Source organism: Aythya fuligula, chromosome 5, assembly GCF_009819795.1.
Source record: "Aythya fuligula isolate bAytFul2 chromosome 5, bAytFul2.pri, whole genome shotgun sequence".
Taxonomy (NCBI): Eukaryota; Metazoa; Chordata; class Aves; order Anseriformes; family Anatidae; genus Aythya; species Aythya fuligula.
In genome coordinates this window covers 54736252-54754646 of record NC_045563.1, presented here as the reverse complement: position 1 = coordinate 54754646, position 18395 = coordinate 54736252, and the positions used below count along the sequence as shown (strand labels likewise).

The window sequence follows — 18395 nt, the reverse complement described above, 5'->3', positions numbered from 1 at the left end:
ACATCAACTGCTTAAAGCTTGAAATGAGTTTTATGCCATTCTGTTTCTGGCCTCTCAAGCATGACTCTCCAATTTGCTTTCATTTAGTTTCCCTCTTTCTGATTTTATGAGCCACAAACTTGGACCGCTGTAAATTACATAATGATGAATTATATTGTAAAACAATAAATTATTTAAAATTCTTTCACATCTTCAGCTGAATGAACTTCAGAAAAGACTGGGATTTTTGTTTTCAGGGCCTGAAATGGGAACAAAAAAACACGAATGTAATGATCACACTTCACTCTATCTGTGCCATCTCATTGCCACAACAAGATTTAATGAGCACTACAACTAGCATAGTAACTGCTAACATTAACATAGATAAGAATAAACATAAACAAAGAATTAGCATTTCAGATTATAGAAGGTATATTCAAATGAGTGATTGTTAAACTGTGAACATATGCAGAAATGTTAACAACCAGCTTCAGGACGTTCAGACTACTTCAAGAAATTCTGTTATTATTTACAAAAATTCCACTTTTAGGCACATAATTCTGGCTACAATTTTAAAAGTTTTAGAAGTCAAATGGATAGGAAGAGTTCAACAGTTAAGCAGTACAACAGCTATGCAGTATTGAATATAAAAAAAGACGTTGAGTTAAATAGAGACCAAATTCAGTCAGCAAGATCACAGAAGGACCTAGAAATTTCACATTAATCCTTTATTTACATCCATCTATTAACTAACAGGAAAAGAGTCGGAGGGGAAAGATCAATACTTCTGAAACACTTCTGTATGTGGCAAGTTATAGTGAACTAATCAACTAAGAAAAACAAAAGATGAAAAACATATTTAAGTCTCTATGTTAAATCTTTATGTTTGCCTCTAACCTTGTGATTATGAAATTGCATATAGAAGGACAAACTAAGCAAGACAGAGGTGTTATAGAGTCAGAATATAGCAACGTACTTCAGTACAGGCAATCACCCATTTTCAGGATTCAATATTTAGTTCATGTTTCACTGCACAGATAGATAAGCGATCTAAAAGGTAATAAATGCTTCAAAATCAAAAATGCAATTTAGTATTTCTTTGCGTTAAAAAAAAAAAAAAAATCTATCTAAATTGCTTTCCTATTGCCTAACTTGGCAAATATTCTGTGGAAGACAACCTCTCATGGACTAATCTGAGTATACTTTCAACTACAAAAAGGTTGTATGCAGCCTACTTCTGTGTTTTACTGTTGTGCTGAAGCAAAGCTATTCCAGTACTAGTTAGCTTACTGTAAAGGGAAAAAAAGTATATAAGGGAAATAACATCACATTACTACAAAATGAGCAGGTTTTCTGACAAGTATTTAGTCTTTGGGTAGCAATTCACGGCTTCTGTGACATTTTTGAAATGAGCAATGATGAGCACTAATTTTATAACAAATTAATATAAAATGTTTGGTGCACAGGAAGGGAAAGAGTGATTTAGTTACGTGGCTTCTGAATGAAAGTCTTGAGGGACACTAGAGCACACCATCAGGACAAAATACGGGAATAATTCTCACAAAATTCAAGGCATTTTATTTTTTTAACTCTTCAAGCTGAGGTAACATCAGGAAGGTGACCTTGAAAGGGCATATAAGGAAACTAGCTATGCTGCCTGAATTAATCTCATGTGAACACATTTCACACATCATCTTCTGTCACTAGCAACTTAACCAGTAAAGGAGGAGAAAACAAACAAAAAAAGCAACACCAGGCATTCTCAACAGTACATCTGGCCTCCAAACTTTCAGCTTCTTTAAAGGTAAAGCAGTCTCACCCAAGACATCCTGTCCTAAACAGTGCAACAGGCTGCTTCTGCCCCAAGTTTTCTTTATATTCTTATAAAACAGCTTTATTTTGCAAACTGCTCCTAAAAAAAAAAAAAAAAAAACAACTCGGATTCACACAGCTTGTTTATACTCTTTACACCAAGAACTAGAAGATATCCTAGAGAGCATGTGTCATCCCACTACAGTATAAAGGGGGAAGAAGCTCTACAATGAAGTAATACAGCGAGAATATTAATCTTTACAGGCCCACTTCAGTCAGTGAATCCATTTTTATATTATATCCATTACCACAATAGTGTTCTGGGGTGACAGTGGGGAACCAGAAAAGGGAAAAATACTGCTGCGTAGCATGACAAGACATCTCATGGTATGCTACCCTATCGCTTTTACTAGTTGCTTCCTGGGCGGATGAGTAGTTGTGCATGAAGGAAAAAAATACTAATTTTCTTGTTTATGATCTCTTGTCAGCAAGAATAGACATGTGTTATCCTAACTGGGAGATTCATCCCACTTCAGATTTAAACAGCTCTTACAATCAATCAGAGCTCAACTTGAATTAGGTAATAATCACTTTTGCACCAACCTAACTTTGCAGGCAGAAACGGGCTGTTAGTATTCAAGCAGAAGGTAGCAAAGAATGCAGAACTGATATGTGGAGGGGGAAAAAATGATTCTTGCTTTTGCTTTTGTTTACTAGGGAATACACAGCAGAATCTCACAGAATTGTTTTCAGAAAGATGTTTCTCTGCTTCTTAGCATCTAGAACATAAGGATAATCATGCTAGAGAGAAGCATTACTTTTAGCTGATTTGGCTTGCTTTTTCTCATTTCATCTCTAAGCTTCAAGACTCTCCTACTTGCCAACACTTTCCTCTCTCTTACTAGATTTTTCAGAATGATCCTATTGGTATTTGTGAACTAGTAACAGAGTCCGGAGCTTTCTAGCTTTAACGGTGTATTGACAATTTGCTTGTCTACTGTACACATCACATAACATGCCTGGAAGAAACAGCATGACACTAATCAAATGAATTGCCCATTTTGGTCTTGCTTTTGCCACTGAAATACTGCACCATTTATAACTAACACTCCTGCATGCAGCTTGCAGCCCTCACACGGGTGCTTGTATTACATGCTAAGTCATAGCTGCAAGTGTTCACAGTGCTTGTATCCTGCAGACACTGGGCTCTGGCTATTTGGGACATTCCCAGAGTTTATCCACGCATATGTGACAGAAATAAACAGACACTGGTTTAACGCTTTTGCCTAAGTATCCCATCTGTAGTTGAACCTCCATCACTGTGGCTAACAGAAATATTTCTATACGTCTCCCTGCAAATGGGAAATGCTATAACTATGTAACAAAAATGCAACAGGCAAATAGACAGAAAATTGCTTTTCAATTTTTTAATTGAATATATTGCATTTACAGAACACATAGAACCTCCAAGTACCACCTTCATTCATTACAAGCTTTATGCACTTGTTTTCAGAAACCATCTCCCCTAAAGACACCTATGTTATTTCAAAAAAAGGAATACTAAAATTTATCCCACCTGTATATTTTGACATGAAGTGCTAACTGTTTTAAGAGTATTTAGTAGGAATGAACAGTAAGAGCATTCCGGGATTAATTTTGTATTTCCCAATTTTGCTAATACCAACTCCCTGACAAACATCAGGAGTTTTCTATTTTTTTTTCCCCGCTCTACTACAAATGTGAATATGGAATGTTAGGGGGGAATAGGGTGGAAGGACACAAATACATGTGAAAACATGAAGAGGACTTAAATGCAATTCTTCAGAGATCTTACGAGACTGAAATGATGCCATGAGGTCCAACCAGGATAAAACTAAGTAAGAGTGAGCTCAAATAACAGTAAAAACACAGGGAAGGTGAAATAATACCATACATTAGAATTCTCACACACAAGTTTTTTCAACTACAGTGGAAGTCACAAGAAATGTGGAAAACTCTTTCAAGTTAAAGATCTGGAGTATTCTGAACTAAGGTGCACCTACCAGTACATGTCACAAATACAAACAAGTTTAACCTCACCTTCTCAAAGGAAACAGTAATCTTGTACGCCTTTTAAGTTTAAGGGCTTAGGAATCACAAAGACAAAATAAGAATTACAGCTGAGAATATCTTCCTTGCTTCCACAGATGTTTTGTATGTTTATTACTTCCTGTTCGGGTGTTTTTTGTATTCAGTTCTTACACAATACACACAGAAACCCAGAACTACACACACACAGAAGCAATACATACTATACCAACATCCTGCTAAATTCTACCATCAGATGCATGCATGCCTATGGCTTCATTGATCTGAGTAACAGCTTCACTGTGAAGCTGAGAACATTATACAGCCAACTATGAAATTATTCTGTTTAGCAGATTAAACACAGATGAGAGAAATTAGATTAGAAAGGCATATAGAGCAATTTTGCAGAAAGCTGTTCTAAGGAGCAAAAACCCTTCACAGAGCTGAAAGGAGTCACCTCTTGGCTAATTGCTTTGTCAATCTGTAGTTGCCCTTGTTAAAGCCTCTTCTCTTCTTGATATTACCTCCTAAAAACTACTCTCATTCTAGCAAATTTATCATTTCATAACAGCTATAAATACACTTTTGCCTATCCCGCCACCTCAGGCAGCAGAAAAGCTGGTTTTATTCAGTTACCTCATGCTTCAACCACACACACAGTAGCCAGGGATTTGGGCTGCCCTTCCAACATTCAATGCAACACAGACCGGATATAATTCAAGCTAATTTCTTCAAAAAGAAGGAACGTCACTACCACTAGTAATATACTGCCAACATCTCCAAAATTACTTGAGTCAAGGTTTTTAAACTTCTGCCATAGAAGAAAAAAAAGAAAATTGAGACAATCCGCTACTAGATTAATAAAAACACTCAACATTGATTTTTCTTAAAAAGGCAAAAAAGAACAAGCACTGACTTCTGCATCAAGGCTGATAAAGTGCCTCATTACTGTCTTTCGATTTCTGAATAGACCTTGCAGTACCTATATAGCAGCTCTTCTTTTTGTAGAAAAAAAAAAAAAAAAAGATTCATAAGGTACTCTGCTGCCTGCCTTTAAAGAAAACACTCGCCAACTGTTTTCCAGTCAGTGAAAGTTCATATATAGGACCATTCAAATTATAGTTTGCAGAGAACTGACTAAATGCCATGAGATTTATAACTGCAAGTTACTGAATAGCTTTATGAAATATTAAAGCAGTCTTGTTCACTTAAGTATACTAAAAAGTCTTTTTATGGAAGTGGGATTATTTAAGCCCAGTCCATGCATGCCTTTTTTATTCTTCCATCCTGTCTTCCAATTCTTAGTGGATTTTAACAGCTTGTCAAAAATGTCCATCACCACTTCTGTTGGAAGCAAAACCTAGCGAAATATTTTTGACAAAGTATTTTTAAAACTTTCTATGATGGCCAAAAGATTATATATTGTAGCTTAATATATACAAGAACATATATACAGAAAGCACCAAGAAACAGAAAGAATAATGCTCCATTGCAGCCATTCCTGTGATGATATAATACATCAACAGAAGTACCTCAGCTACACTCTTCCCAGAAACAGGTCTCTTTTGTATCACAGGAAGACCATTTCAAGTAAAGTACCTGACCCACAGAAGTACTTCAGGAAGCACATCAGATGTGTAATACCATTTCTGTATTCAAGCCTCAATACCCCTTCACACTTACCTTTCTCACAATTGCCTGCAAAATATCCTCTTCCAAAGTTAATACATCTCATAAAAATGTCACTCTCTAGAAAATACTTTGCAAGGTAGGTGCTATTGTCTAAAAAGTAGTGTTTTGAAACTTATAATGACAGCATGACTATGGCATGCCAAGATAAGACTGCAACAATGAAGTACAGCAATAGGTAGGTAATCTGAATAGTCCAGCATCACTTTCACCTATTTTGGTAATGCCTAAAAGGTGCCTATGATATTTACCATCATGAAACCGAACTTTGAAATATAATTCATAGTTCATTTGTTTAGTACTGTTTCTGAGTACATTGTTAAGAGGACAGGTTTTTTCACATTTTGTTTACCTTCACAATATGCGGAGTCCCCTTGGACAGAGAGGTAACCATTCTTGCATTCACAAGTAGCTTTTGTGTTCCAGTTTTTGCACTCTGAATTTTCACCACATTTGTGTCCCTCTGCACAGAAGTTATGGCCTGAAATCAAGGAACAGACAAGAAGTTATTAAAATAGGCTTAGTTCGGGTATTAAGATTTTATATTTATATCAACTGTATTATTCTCTGAAAGTGCTACATAGTAGAAATTCCCTCTATAAACCAATCTGGTGCAAACAGGCTTTTTGGATTCCTCCTAAGAATTTGTACTCAAGTAAAGTCATTTTGTTCAAAAACATATTTGTATGACTCACTTTAGTAAGGAGAAGAGAACTTCAAAGCAGGAAACCATGTCAGTACATTAGTTTCCAACAGAATCTATGCAGAATCTATCAATCTATCAGAATCAATCTCTGACTGACACAAAATATAACAGTAACTTACACCAAGAAGTATAATGAAGTGTAATAATAAGAAGTTCACAATTCTCTTACTGTGCATAATCAAGCACTTGTTCAGGTGAGCAAAACAAGACCTTGCATTAAAACACAAAACTGTACTGATAAACAAGACAACCGCAAGCACTGTCTTTTAATCCTGTCATGAAAAACTAGCTGGATTGTTTTTACAGTCTATAATTAATCCACACATCATGTTTTGTAGTGCAGATTTTTTATTTATGTCTCATTTTCCTTGACACAAATTCTCAACAGTTCTTTTTTGCGAACGCCTTCTTCTATCCCACATATTGACATTTCTAATAGCATCATGAACTTTCCTAGTCTCTCATAAAAAAACTCACAACTGGCTGAAGTTCTTCATTCAATTGTTCTCTAAGATGCATCAAAATCTCTCTCTGCTGAAGTTTAAAAAGAAAATAATTGCAACTTTAATCCTTTAAAGGCACTCCATTGGAGATACTGTAAGTGATAACTAAATACCTTACAGAACTTAACAGGAATTTCACCTCACCAGAGTATTTTCTGATGGACTTTTCTCTGTTAACATCCAGGAATCTATTTTATTTCCTTGATACATATAAACAGTATGGTACTTATTTTTCCTTTATTTTCCCTATTTTTTTAATTTTTTTTCCCCTCCTTGGAGGAGGGAAAATTTCTTCTTGCTTTTTTTGTTTCGTTTTTCAGCCTTAAAAAAAACAAAAACAAAAACTTATTTTTGCGGAAAGAAAACAGAAATGTTTACAGATGTGTGTGTGTGCTATGCACACCAGAAACTCAGACCACATGCACTCTGATTTGTTCTTATATCAATACACAAGAACAGTTTCTGCCAGTTCTGATTGATCATAAAGGAGCAAACCAAAAGTTCTAGTTCATTCACCCTAAAGCTTCTAAAATCCCTTAAAAACAGCTAAGAGAAAAAAAAAAAATGTTGATCTAGACTTGTAAAACCTAAATACCAGGTGCAGATCTTCATTCATATCTTTTCCTCTGATGTTCTTTAGGGAACTTCATAAGACTTTAGCTTGTACTAAATACAGTTTTTTCTACCACAAACAAAAATTCCTAGAGCTACCCTGAAGCTTTTTCATTCATGGGTTTATATGTGTTTTTAAACACACACTTCAGTCATCTATTAACGTAAAACTCAGATTTTGTCACTTTAGTGAACTTAGATTCTATGAGTCTGGCCAGGACTGATGACCTAACATTGGGCTGTAAGGTCACCTTAAGAAAACGTAATACTTGTCAGTAAGGAGAACACTTTCTCGGGATCAGTGTCCAACTCTGCACTTAAACTTCATATTAATTTTACTAGCAACAAGGGTATCTTCCTTGTGCTAAGTTGTTCTTTCACTGTAATCTAACTTGCATTTAAAAAGAAATGCCTTTGCATCTCCTTTTGTCTCTGTTAATGACAACTGCAGATATTTCTTCTAATCTTCATTCATTTCACAGTCTGGTAAAAAACACTCAAATATTCCAGATACAGCCCTGTTAAGCCTGGGTACATTTTACACTGTGGTTTTCCTTTTATTTTTTTCTTTTTTTTTTTCTTTTTCTTTTTTCTTTTTTTTTTTTTTTTTTAAAAAAAAAAAAGGTGCATAAATGGCTAAAAGCAGCATAATCACAATCTCAGTATTTGCCTTCTTGTCTTCGCCTTTATAATTTTAATTGAAATCAAACACTGGAACTCATCTTCCCAAACTTCTCCATTCAGCATCTAATTTATACTCTCCAAGCAAGATCACTATTCTGTTATCGTTTTGGATAATATCCAAGAGACAACTGTTTTTCATAATATTTTCTTTGTCGCTGTTTCCCCTAAGACTGTGACATCCTAGACTGTTTCCTGCTCCTTTAGAATAATAATTCTCCCTTGAACTCATACACAGTATTAGTTTTATATTTAATTATTACTGGTAGATAGTACAACTAAGAGCCAAGATAATATCAGTGTGCTAGCCTAAGCACTATAAAATACTTTAATTTATTGTGTATTGTTACTATTGTACTAGGATTTGAGGTTTATCTAATATATATATATAAACAATAATATAGAAATGATTTAGGTTGTCTAACCCAAACAGTCCATCTTTTAAGCTGTGATCATTTTATGGCAACTTTAATACTCACAATTAGCCAACAGGAAAACCTCTCAGACTTAATTTTCATCACAAGTCCCAAGTCAACCATTCATTTCTAACAGGACTTGCTCCAAAGCACAACAGCCTGACAAGCTTACAATAGTTCTAAGAATTCTTCACTGTTTACTTATCACCTCTTAAATTCATCAGCACATACTATGACTACACTAACTATCCATTTAGCACCAGTAAGACTGCCTTTTTTTTTTTCACTTTTTTTTTAAACTTTCTAGAAAAAAATTGTATCGCTTTCATTCCCTTATTACCAACAGTATGCAACATGAACCTCCTCGGACTGGAGTCTGCTTCTCCATTCAGAAGCAGACTTGTGTTTCCAAGCTTGAATGTTGTTAAAAGAGCATAGAAGAAAAAAGTAATGCTCCAGTTCTGTAACTTAGGTATATGTAACTGGGGGCTCCAAAGAACTTCTCTTTGTTCTCCTCTCATTAGGATACACAATGAGAGAACACCTACTATTTCTCTAAATTGCTTTACCATTTGTTATTTTAAGAGATGTGTGGAACACTGTGTTTCTTGCCTTTAAAAATGTTGACTAAAAGTGACTCAATCTCTATTTCCCACAGCATTTCAGAAAATTTGTTCCACACCTCTGTAAGTGGAAAGTAGCATGCCTATCCTGTTAAGAGCATGCATGGTGCTTCAACTCCCTACATTTTCAAGCTTTAACAAAACTAAGTTTAAGGTTGACGAGCAGAACATAGATGATTGTACAGAATGCTAAGGGCTCACTGTACCTGGGTCAGAGTAGAAACGCCACTGGATCAGAGGCTCTAGCAAGTGCTTTTTTTTTTTTTTTTTTTTTTTTTTTAAAGCAAAGACACACATTTAGCACTTTAAAAGAGCCAAGAGTCACATACCCAAGAAGTGTGGTTCCTACATTTTCTAGACCCCAGTCTGCATTATCTCCAGCTGGGATTTTGGAAGCAAACAAAGAATAAAATACTACCTGCTCTTTCTTAGCTGATATTGAATCTGAGTTCTTCTCCTGCTCTTTGGGCAATAAAGGCCAACTAGTATTTGTCCGTAATGTGAAAAAGTAAGCTAACTCTGTTTTTCTTACCTTTAACAACCCCAGTTCAACATCTAATTTAAATACACGTTTAAATTCATTCATATTCAGCAAAACCCACCAGGAATGCATCCAGGGCCACTGACCAATTAAGACTGTGCTTATACATACTCCTGACTAAGCAGGGCGGGACCTAAGCACTGACTAAAATGTCACTCTATTGATGGAAGCAATTACTTATTGCCAAATAAGCACAATGGAAAAGAGTGCAAACATCTGATAATTATTAGTTCTTCGCCGTGAAATGGCAACAATAGGTTTCCTTCAAAATACCAACACAGTTGTCAAAACCACCCGATGATACTGCAATAGGGTGTCTGAATGCCAGTCATGGATGGCAGCTTGCTGAGGGCATTCATTCCTGAGGGCATTAAAAGGAGTGTGGCCAGCAGGTCAAGGGAGGTGATCCTCCCCCTCTACTCTGCCTTGGTCAGGCCTCACCTGGAGTACTGTGTCCAGTTCTGGTCTCCCCAGTACAAGAAAGACAGGGATCTCCTGGAAAGAGGACAGCAGAGGGCCACAAAGACGATACGGGGCCTGGAGCATCTTCTCTGTGAGGAAAGGCTGAGAGACCTGGGTCTGTTCAGCCTGGAGAAGAGAAGACTGAGAGGGGATCTCCTCAGTGTATATAAATATCTGAGGGGTGGGGGGACAGAAGGATGTAGCCAACCTCTTCTCAGTGGTTTGTGGGCAATGGCTGCAAGTTAGAACACAGGAAGTTCTGCACTGAGATGCGAAAGAACTTCTTCAGGGTGAGGGTGACGGAGCATTGGAACAGGCTGCCTAGGGAGGTTGTGGAGTCTCCTTCTCTGGAGATATTCAAGGCCTGTCTGAACGCCTACCTGGGCAGCCTGCTCTGAGGAACCTGCTTTGGCAGGGAGGTTGGACCCAATCTTTCGAGGTCCCTTCCAACCCCTACAGTTCTGTGATTGTGTTATTCCTATTGCACAGGTGAAAACAGCTGAATTAGCAAGACTTCAGAATATTCACCCACGTATTATCTGAGATGGTCAGCTCTTCTCTAAATACAGAAAAAGTTTAAAATAGAATCACCAACCATGAGCAAGCAGGCAATTGGAGAGGATTTGACAGAAGCTCGGAATATCTGCAATAGTTCTGATAATCTAAAATCATTTCAGGATAACTCAGATGACAAGGCAAATGAGCATGGATTAAAATTACAGACAAACACATTCAGAACAGATGTCAGAAACCATTTTCCCCACACATACGCACACAGTTGTCAATGTTCACAACAGCCCTGCAAAGTCATTCAAGTCATTCATGATACAATTAGATACTACCAACAGGGGAATTAAATATCAAAGAGTTCTTCAGATTTTTGATAGGCATGATGACTTCTGTTCCTTCCCCAAACATATCTGACAATGTTACTCTTCTTTATCAAGGCTGCTGTAATGTTTGCTCCAATTTTTCTACAGAACATAATAGGATCATAGACCATTATTCATCTTTCAACTCCCAATATTTGACTGTAAAAAGACCATTCATAAATGTATTAAAACAAGTATGAAAGAGGGAAGATTTCATGATACCAGACATAACATTATGACTTCTACACAACATGGTTGTTCAAAGTAAAATCATCTAAATTTAATCACTTATTCCATTTGGAGTCACCTAAAAATGGCTCTAATTTTTCCAGCCTTCTTAACCTCTTCACATTCTAGTTCCCAGAAACTGCTTTCCCAAAGCAGCATGCTCAACTGTTTTGTGCTCTCACTGAGGATTTTTTTAAGTACCTAACACATTTAATAATTTGGTTTAATTATCAATTGAAGAATGCAAGAACACATTCAAAAGTATTGTTGGAATCAATATATCCTATCCATATCTCCTCACTTTTTTAGAGACAACACTGCTGTGCCTCCCATTTTTCTGAGTTCCCTTAAAACATCTGTAATGCTTTTTGTACTTCTTTCAGTTTCCCTTGCTGCTCACTTCAGAAACTCTAAACTCCCCTTCTCTTGCTCTTCAAGGATCTATCCTTCAGCAATCCCCGTTTCATTATTTCACATGTTAGAGGCTTCTAAAAAGAATGCTGGGGATACTTACATTAATAGCATGAGTAATGCCCAAAAGGTCCAAGGTCATTTACCCACAAAATCTTCACAATAATTCTGGTTTAGCCCCACGTTTACCATGTAAACATATAAAGTAAAATCGGGGAACAAATCATTGGAAGAGACATAAAATTTGCACTAGCAATTATGCCCTTTCATGATCTGCATCAGTTTTTAAATGAGTCATGAGCAATGAAACACTTTGAAAAGCAGTTTTTACGTCTTCTGAGACTGTGGTCCCATAACACAGTGGTCTGACATAAAGCAGCAACTTCATAAATTCTTTTAAGCTGTTGTATGATTGCAGACCTTATTACACACTGTTTATTTATGTGCATTAGAATAATGGCACTGCACAGCCTACCAAACTTCTGAAGATTTTTTTTTTCTTTTTTTTTGCAGACAAAGGTCTTCTAAACCCTAAATATTGTTATAACTAAGCATAGCAAGTAACTAATGCATATTTACCAACCTCCATTATATCTTAATAAAACTAGAACCTTGAAATAATTCATACTTTACAGCAAAGAGAAACATTTTATTTCTGAAAAAAAAAAAAAAAAAAATACACCTCAGGTTCAGAGCTAGACAAAGAGAGATGAGAAATATGCTAATTGAAGAGCCTTCTCTTGTTCCAACTGAAAGAACTGAAATCCCCTTACAACAAGCAGTACAAGTGAGGATAGCAGAAGCCTCATTTTTAGACTGTAGTGCTGTTTCTGCAGAAATGCATGCTTCGGCTCATCAGTAGCATTCTCCTCTTTCTCCTAACCAGCATCATCAGTCAATCTAAATCCATCAGCCAAACCGTATTACACGATAGCAAATAAAAATTACTTTCTCCAGAAAGCAAACAGCTCTCACTACTTCATTATTTCCTCACACCCTCTCGTTTAGAGACCATGACTGAAGGAGCTAGGGGCTGTTGAGGCTGTTCTAACATACCAAAATTATGAGCATAACAACATAAAAATTCTCTCATGAAATTTATTTGTATCACTCATTCAAAAGAGGAAAAATCCACTCGTTCAAAAATTATACACTGTCTTTGGCAAGGAGAAAAACAGCTGAAGGGAACAATAAAACACTTTTATGACACTATTTTTTGTATTAGATTTGTCTCTGGGACATAAAAAATGTAGTAGTCATGCTGTAAGAAAAAAAAGAGTGATTCGCAAAAAGGAAGTAAAAAAAATATATTTTAGCACACAACGATTCTTTGTAAAATTTTACAATTAACTAAACTTTTTGTAAGCCTAAAAGAGAGCTTAATACCATACGTCCTGCTAAAAAGCATAAAGTAGCCACATCGTGTAAACAGATATTCATATTAAGGCACGCAGATTAAGGGCAAAACAACATGTAGTCCACATTACAATCAGGATCTGTTTGGCACTACGTACAGATCTACGTATAGATCTGTTGCCCATTTTGCGTTCAGGCCCATCAAATCACAAAAATAAACTGTCATTGTACAGCAAAGTACTTCCATACTATGTCCACTTTGCTGTACTACTTATACAAACATTTTACTGAAATCTGTACATTGACTTTTATTATACTATTTTCATTATAGTACTTCTGCCATAGTTTAAAATCATGTAGCAAACCTGAGGAAGAAACGGTGCCATTTGCTGTTTTTACTTTTCTAACCATTTATGACCAATAATGACTATCTAGGAAGCTCACCAGCTGTGTACATTACAGTATTCAATTCAGTCCTTTGCTGACTCACAGTTTCCACCACCATCAACACTACAGTTTTTTGTGTGGTGTTTATTTTTTTTCCCTTGCATAACCTGTTTTATTTTAAGCATTTAGTTGTTGATGCGGTCGATATTACCAAGCAAAGGGATTTTAGCAAATGTTCAGCAAAGGTGTTTTATAACTCTACAGAACATGAAATTCAATTGAGGTTTTCCATATTTCAACAACTAGATACTAAACAAAGCACAAATTGATATGAAAACAAAACCTACCAGTCAATAGTATGTACAGATAAACTTTGCACAGTATCATTGGTCTCATTTAACATTACTATTAAAGTTTTACTTCATCTTGTTGACTGTTACAGTTAAATGCCAATGCCATCTGTCATCATACGTATAATGTGAAGTTTGCACATGATGTGCAAGTGATCCATGTGGGTTTCCAATAATTTTTGATTACTTGGTATTATATTTACTACTGTGTTTCTTCCTCACTTTTTTTCTTCTTGGACAACAGAAGATAAACATAGTCTCTTAAGAAAATCTTTACTACAAAACAGAGAAGTACTCTATCCCTTCCCAATAAAAGACATGTTGGAACATGACGAGACCAGAAACTATAGCTATGAGAAACAAGAAATTCTTAACAAATACTCCTTTTTTTTTTTTTTTTTTTTTTAAACACCAGTGCTCTGCATATGATGAAATTATACACTACCAATTTAGGTTGCATGGAACCAAAGCCAAGATGTCAAGCATATATTCCATTGCAAGATCTAAAAGGCAATTTAGGAGTGCTAACTTCAATTTATCGCCTTACAGCACTGACAAAACCAACCACAAATTTAAGCATAATTTCGAAAATAATTTTTAAAATCAAAGAAGAAATAAAAATGAAGAACACACTGTTTTAGTAGAAAGCAAAAGCAGGACTGTCATGGAAGTTTGGTGTGTCAGCTTGAAAGTTTATCAGAATTCATAGGAAGTGAAAGTACAATTCCTTCCTCTGCTTCTGGAGCCCATCACATTTGCATACATATTCATGCTATTTTATAAATAATAAAAACAGTCTGGGGATGAATATCTAAAAAGGAGTACCTATCATTAACAATAATATAGGATTGAATAATTATAGAATTTATCCTTCATCAACTTTGAAGCTTTCAGCTTTCTAACACTTTTAAGTAATGAAGCTAATTTTTCAGTACTACGCTACATCAAACTAGGCCATCTGTTAAGAAGTATCGTTAAGACATTGAGCCCTCTAAGGGACAGAGAAGTAACATTTACTGCTTGCTTAAATAGTTACAGATGGTTCTAGAAAGTGCTTGAAAAAATTCATGTTTATATTCTTAGTCCATCATCCAACAAGCAGTCTCCAATGTGCTGGCCCCGGCATTCAGTTCCAAGTTCAAGGCCTTAGTAAATATTTAACTACACATATTTATTAATTAATTTTTACTGGCCAGAGGGACAGATTGAGCATTCCTCGCATCTACAATGACACTCTAGAGGAATTTACATACAGGCAAGAAAGCAGTCCAGCAGGGCCAGATAACCGTCTAAGTCTGGAAATATCTAATGCTTGTTTGGCATGCCTCTTGCTTGAACATTTCTGAGGTTCAGCACTAACAGCTGGCACACAAGACCTGCTCTGAGAGACTAGAGTCCCCTTAAGCTCAGCTGAGAATCAGTGCCAAAAGAAAGGTACAGAACAGAGGTACCATACAGGCATATCCAAGGAACAATCATAACACCTTTCACTTAGCAGCTCACTCATTACAACACACGTTAAGAAGAAAGCTTATTCAAGTTCCCTAGCCTTGTGAAATCATCCTCACTTGATTTCCTCAGCTAAGATATTAGCCGTGACTTGTTCAGTCTGATCCAGCATGCAACCAGGATTCACTAAGGATGCATGGGAATATACAAGAGGAACCTGCATCTCAACACCCCACTGGAAGGAGAACAAATGGAATTCTGGGCATTAGGGTTATTTTTTCATTTTTATTCTGTAATTGTTCAGCACAACTAAAAAATGAGTCCTGAGAGAACTCAAAACTAAATCAGTTTCAGACTGGCATCTTAACATTATTGTTATTTTAAGATTGAGAGAGCTCTAAAGAAGTTCACTCCCCGTAAGCTTGGAACCCTGTATATTTAGTGCAATTGCAAGTTCAAGCAATGTAAGATACCTCTTATTTTAAACAATTTATTCACAACAGGAATTCATAAGAGATACTGGACCCTTTCTCCCTTGGTGCTTTCTTTTCTCCCTGCCCCTCTCTAATTCAGAGCAATTAAAACTATGTAGCCAGTAAGTCTTCTACCCAAAGGAATATTACAGATCGGCTTTATGTGAAGGCTAATTACAGACTCAGGTACATAGGAGTACCTAATATCTCATTAAAAAGAATTCTTCCTTCCAGTGTATCCCCCTGTTGAATCAGCAACATACATTCCTTCTAAGCATGCATAGTCTCTGGCTTACCTCTGCAAACACTGCAACACTGGTTCTCTGGAAGAACGTGATCTTTTCCCGAGCAGTTCAATGGCGGACAAGTCTCGGTTACTTTTACTAAAACTCCATTCTGAAAACAAATAACATTTTTTTTAAATGACTTGAATGAAAACACATGCAATGGCAAGGATCACAATTTTCCATCTACAACTCTGGCAACCTCTAATAACAGCAAGAGTAAACTAGTAGGCAGCAAGCCAAATTTATTTTTATACAATAAACAAGAACGTAAAGTAATTCCATTGGATGTCCATGTCCACAGTCAGAAAAAAAAAATGTGACACGTAAGTATTTGAAGGAATTAAAGAACTTCTCTCTAGGTTTTTGTTAAAGACAGCCTTTCAGCTTTGTGCAAGTCCCGGTTTAACTCCTCTTAGTTCATATTCTACATACCTCACTGCACTGCTAAGTTATTCAGCTCAAGTGCTCACAGCAGATAGACATTTTCAGATATCATGTATTGTCCTTCCGTGTCCAATTAAAAGGGTCTGTTCTTTAGAAGTACTGATCACCTAATTTCCACAAATCAGGTCCTTCAAAGCCATGGCAAGGCAGAAATCCCATCTTGAGGTATCCATACAGAGATAGCCATTATAAAATGTAAAACAAGATAAAGATGTTCCCATGACTTTGATTTCTGGTAGATTTAGATTTAGACTGTAAAGGAGGTCTATTTGTCGGTAGGGATTTTCTGAAGTACTTGGCAAAGAACAGAGCTGAGGAGATTTTGCACCATGATTTTACTCCATCTTCTTCCCAACCATGAAATCACTTTCATTATAGCTGCAGACCAAACAGAGCTTCTGCTCTTCAGTTAGTTGACTCTTAACATCTTGCCCCGAAATAGCCTTCTCTTTTCTCACCCTCCAGCCTTCCCTATTTACCTCATGGATCAGAGACCAACAACCAATTCTTTGCTGAGTTGGAAACATCTGTTGTCTATCCCACAGGACTGTCCACACTTGAGTAATTCTATTTTCCCAAGCACTATGAACCTCTACGAAGAACAGTGGTAGCCAGTTCTATTGCCAGTAAACAGTCGGAATATGAACCTAGCCACTCTTCTCCCAAATGCTTATCATGGTGCCTCATGTGGCAGAGCAAAAAGATGAGAGTTTCAGCTTTCTTAAAATAAATTAATGACACTTTCTAGTTATCGTGATTGCAGAAGAAGCTTAAAAAATATAACCCAAATGCATCTAGGGCTAAGAAAGCATTGGACAACTTATACAAAAAAAGACAAAATATGTTACAACAGCCACAAATCTCATAATCCGAGGGGTCAGATACATGACCTTGCAGAGAACATGTTGATAATATCTATGCGTCTATCTGGTATGAAGAAACATCTCTATGGAGAGACACCCTTGCTAGCCCGAAGCTTGCTGTTAAGTCTACAAGACACTGTGCCACACCATGCTGAAGGACTAGCTCAGGTGTCAGAAACCGTACAGTTAAAACTCTTTGCTGGTAATTAACCTCACCAACAAGGCCACGCTGATTCAGCTGTGTCACTTCAGACTCCAGAATTAGCTTTCACAGCATCAAATTGTCCTACACAGTTATGAACACAGAAATGCTTACCGAGTCTACAAGGTGCAAATGATGTACAAGGTGCCCAGTAGCTAGCAAGACTTAAAACTGAGAATTGCAGCAGCAGGGAGTGAAAAGTGACCATTCTGCAGACACGGCTAGTGACTGCCCATGAGACTGCATTCTTAAGTCTAAACAAGGTCAAGTCATTTTTCTTGCTGCCTATTTGTCTTAACTGGCAAGTTGCATCAGTTGCTGTCATGAAAAATAAAATAAAATGAACCCACAGGCATTAGTTTTTCCTTTTGTTTTGTGTTTTTCTGTTTGTGGTTTTTTTTTTTTTGAAGTCTCCCTACAGTATCATTCAGCATGCATCATCCAAGCAAGTGCCCACACTAGAGCAATGAAGTTAATGGAGGTATTAGGTCTCCTGATCTCACTTCCAGAAGTGAAAGGCAAGAATCCCGTATGGTTGCCTGTGCAACAACAGCAGCAAAGGTGATAAAAGAACCGGACACAGTGAGCCGTCGTTTACTATCATGTTATCAAACTACCAGCTGCAAAAGCTCTAGCTATAAGTTATCACTTATTCAAGCTTAGACAAGACAATCACAGAAGGGGTACAGTATGTCATCATATGTACAAAGTGTTCACTGATGATAAATCCAATCAAATAAACAGCAAGAAATCAAGAAATAGTATGAAAGTCAAATCAGTGATCTGGATAAACCAAAAAGCTAAAAAGAAAAAAAAAGAGAGAGAGAGAGAGAAAGAGAAATGTAAGCCATGTTCATGCCCTGTTTAGTGAATCATAAGGAGGTTTAAAAAAAAAAAAATAGAATTAGATGAACTGACAGCTAAGATTTTATTTCCCTGAAGTCTCCTGTTTTCTGCAAAACTTGCAACTTGTTAAAACAAA

At 36.5% G+C, this 18395-nt stretch overlaps 1 protein-coding gene across 2 annotated transcripts in view; it reads right to left on the bottom strand.

Moving 5' to 3' along the window:
• The window catches only part of NELL1 (neural EGFL like 1), a 286549-nt gene that overhangs the window by 189896 nt on the left and 78258 nt on the right, over nucleotides 1-18395 (bottom strand). For both annotated transcript variants that reach the window (XM_032188786.1, XM_032188788.1), the window contains exons 11-12: nucleotides 15914-16013; nucleotides 5900-6028 (exon numbers count right to left, since the gene is read on the bottom strand). In XM_032188786.1, coding sequence (XP_032044677.1) covers nucleotides 5900-6028; nucleotides 15914-16013 — 229 coding nt within the window. The remainder of the gene's footprint in view (nucleotides 1-5899; nucleotides 6029-15913; nucleotides 16014-18395) is intronic.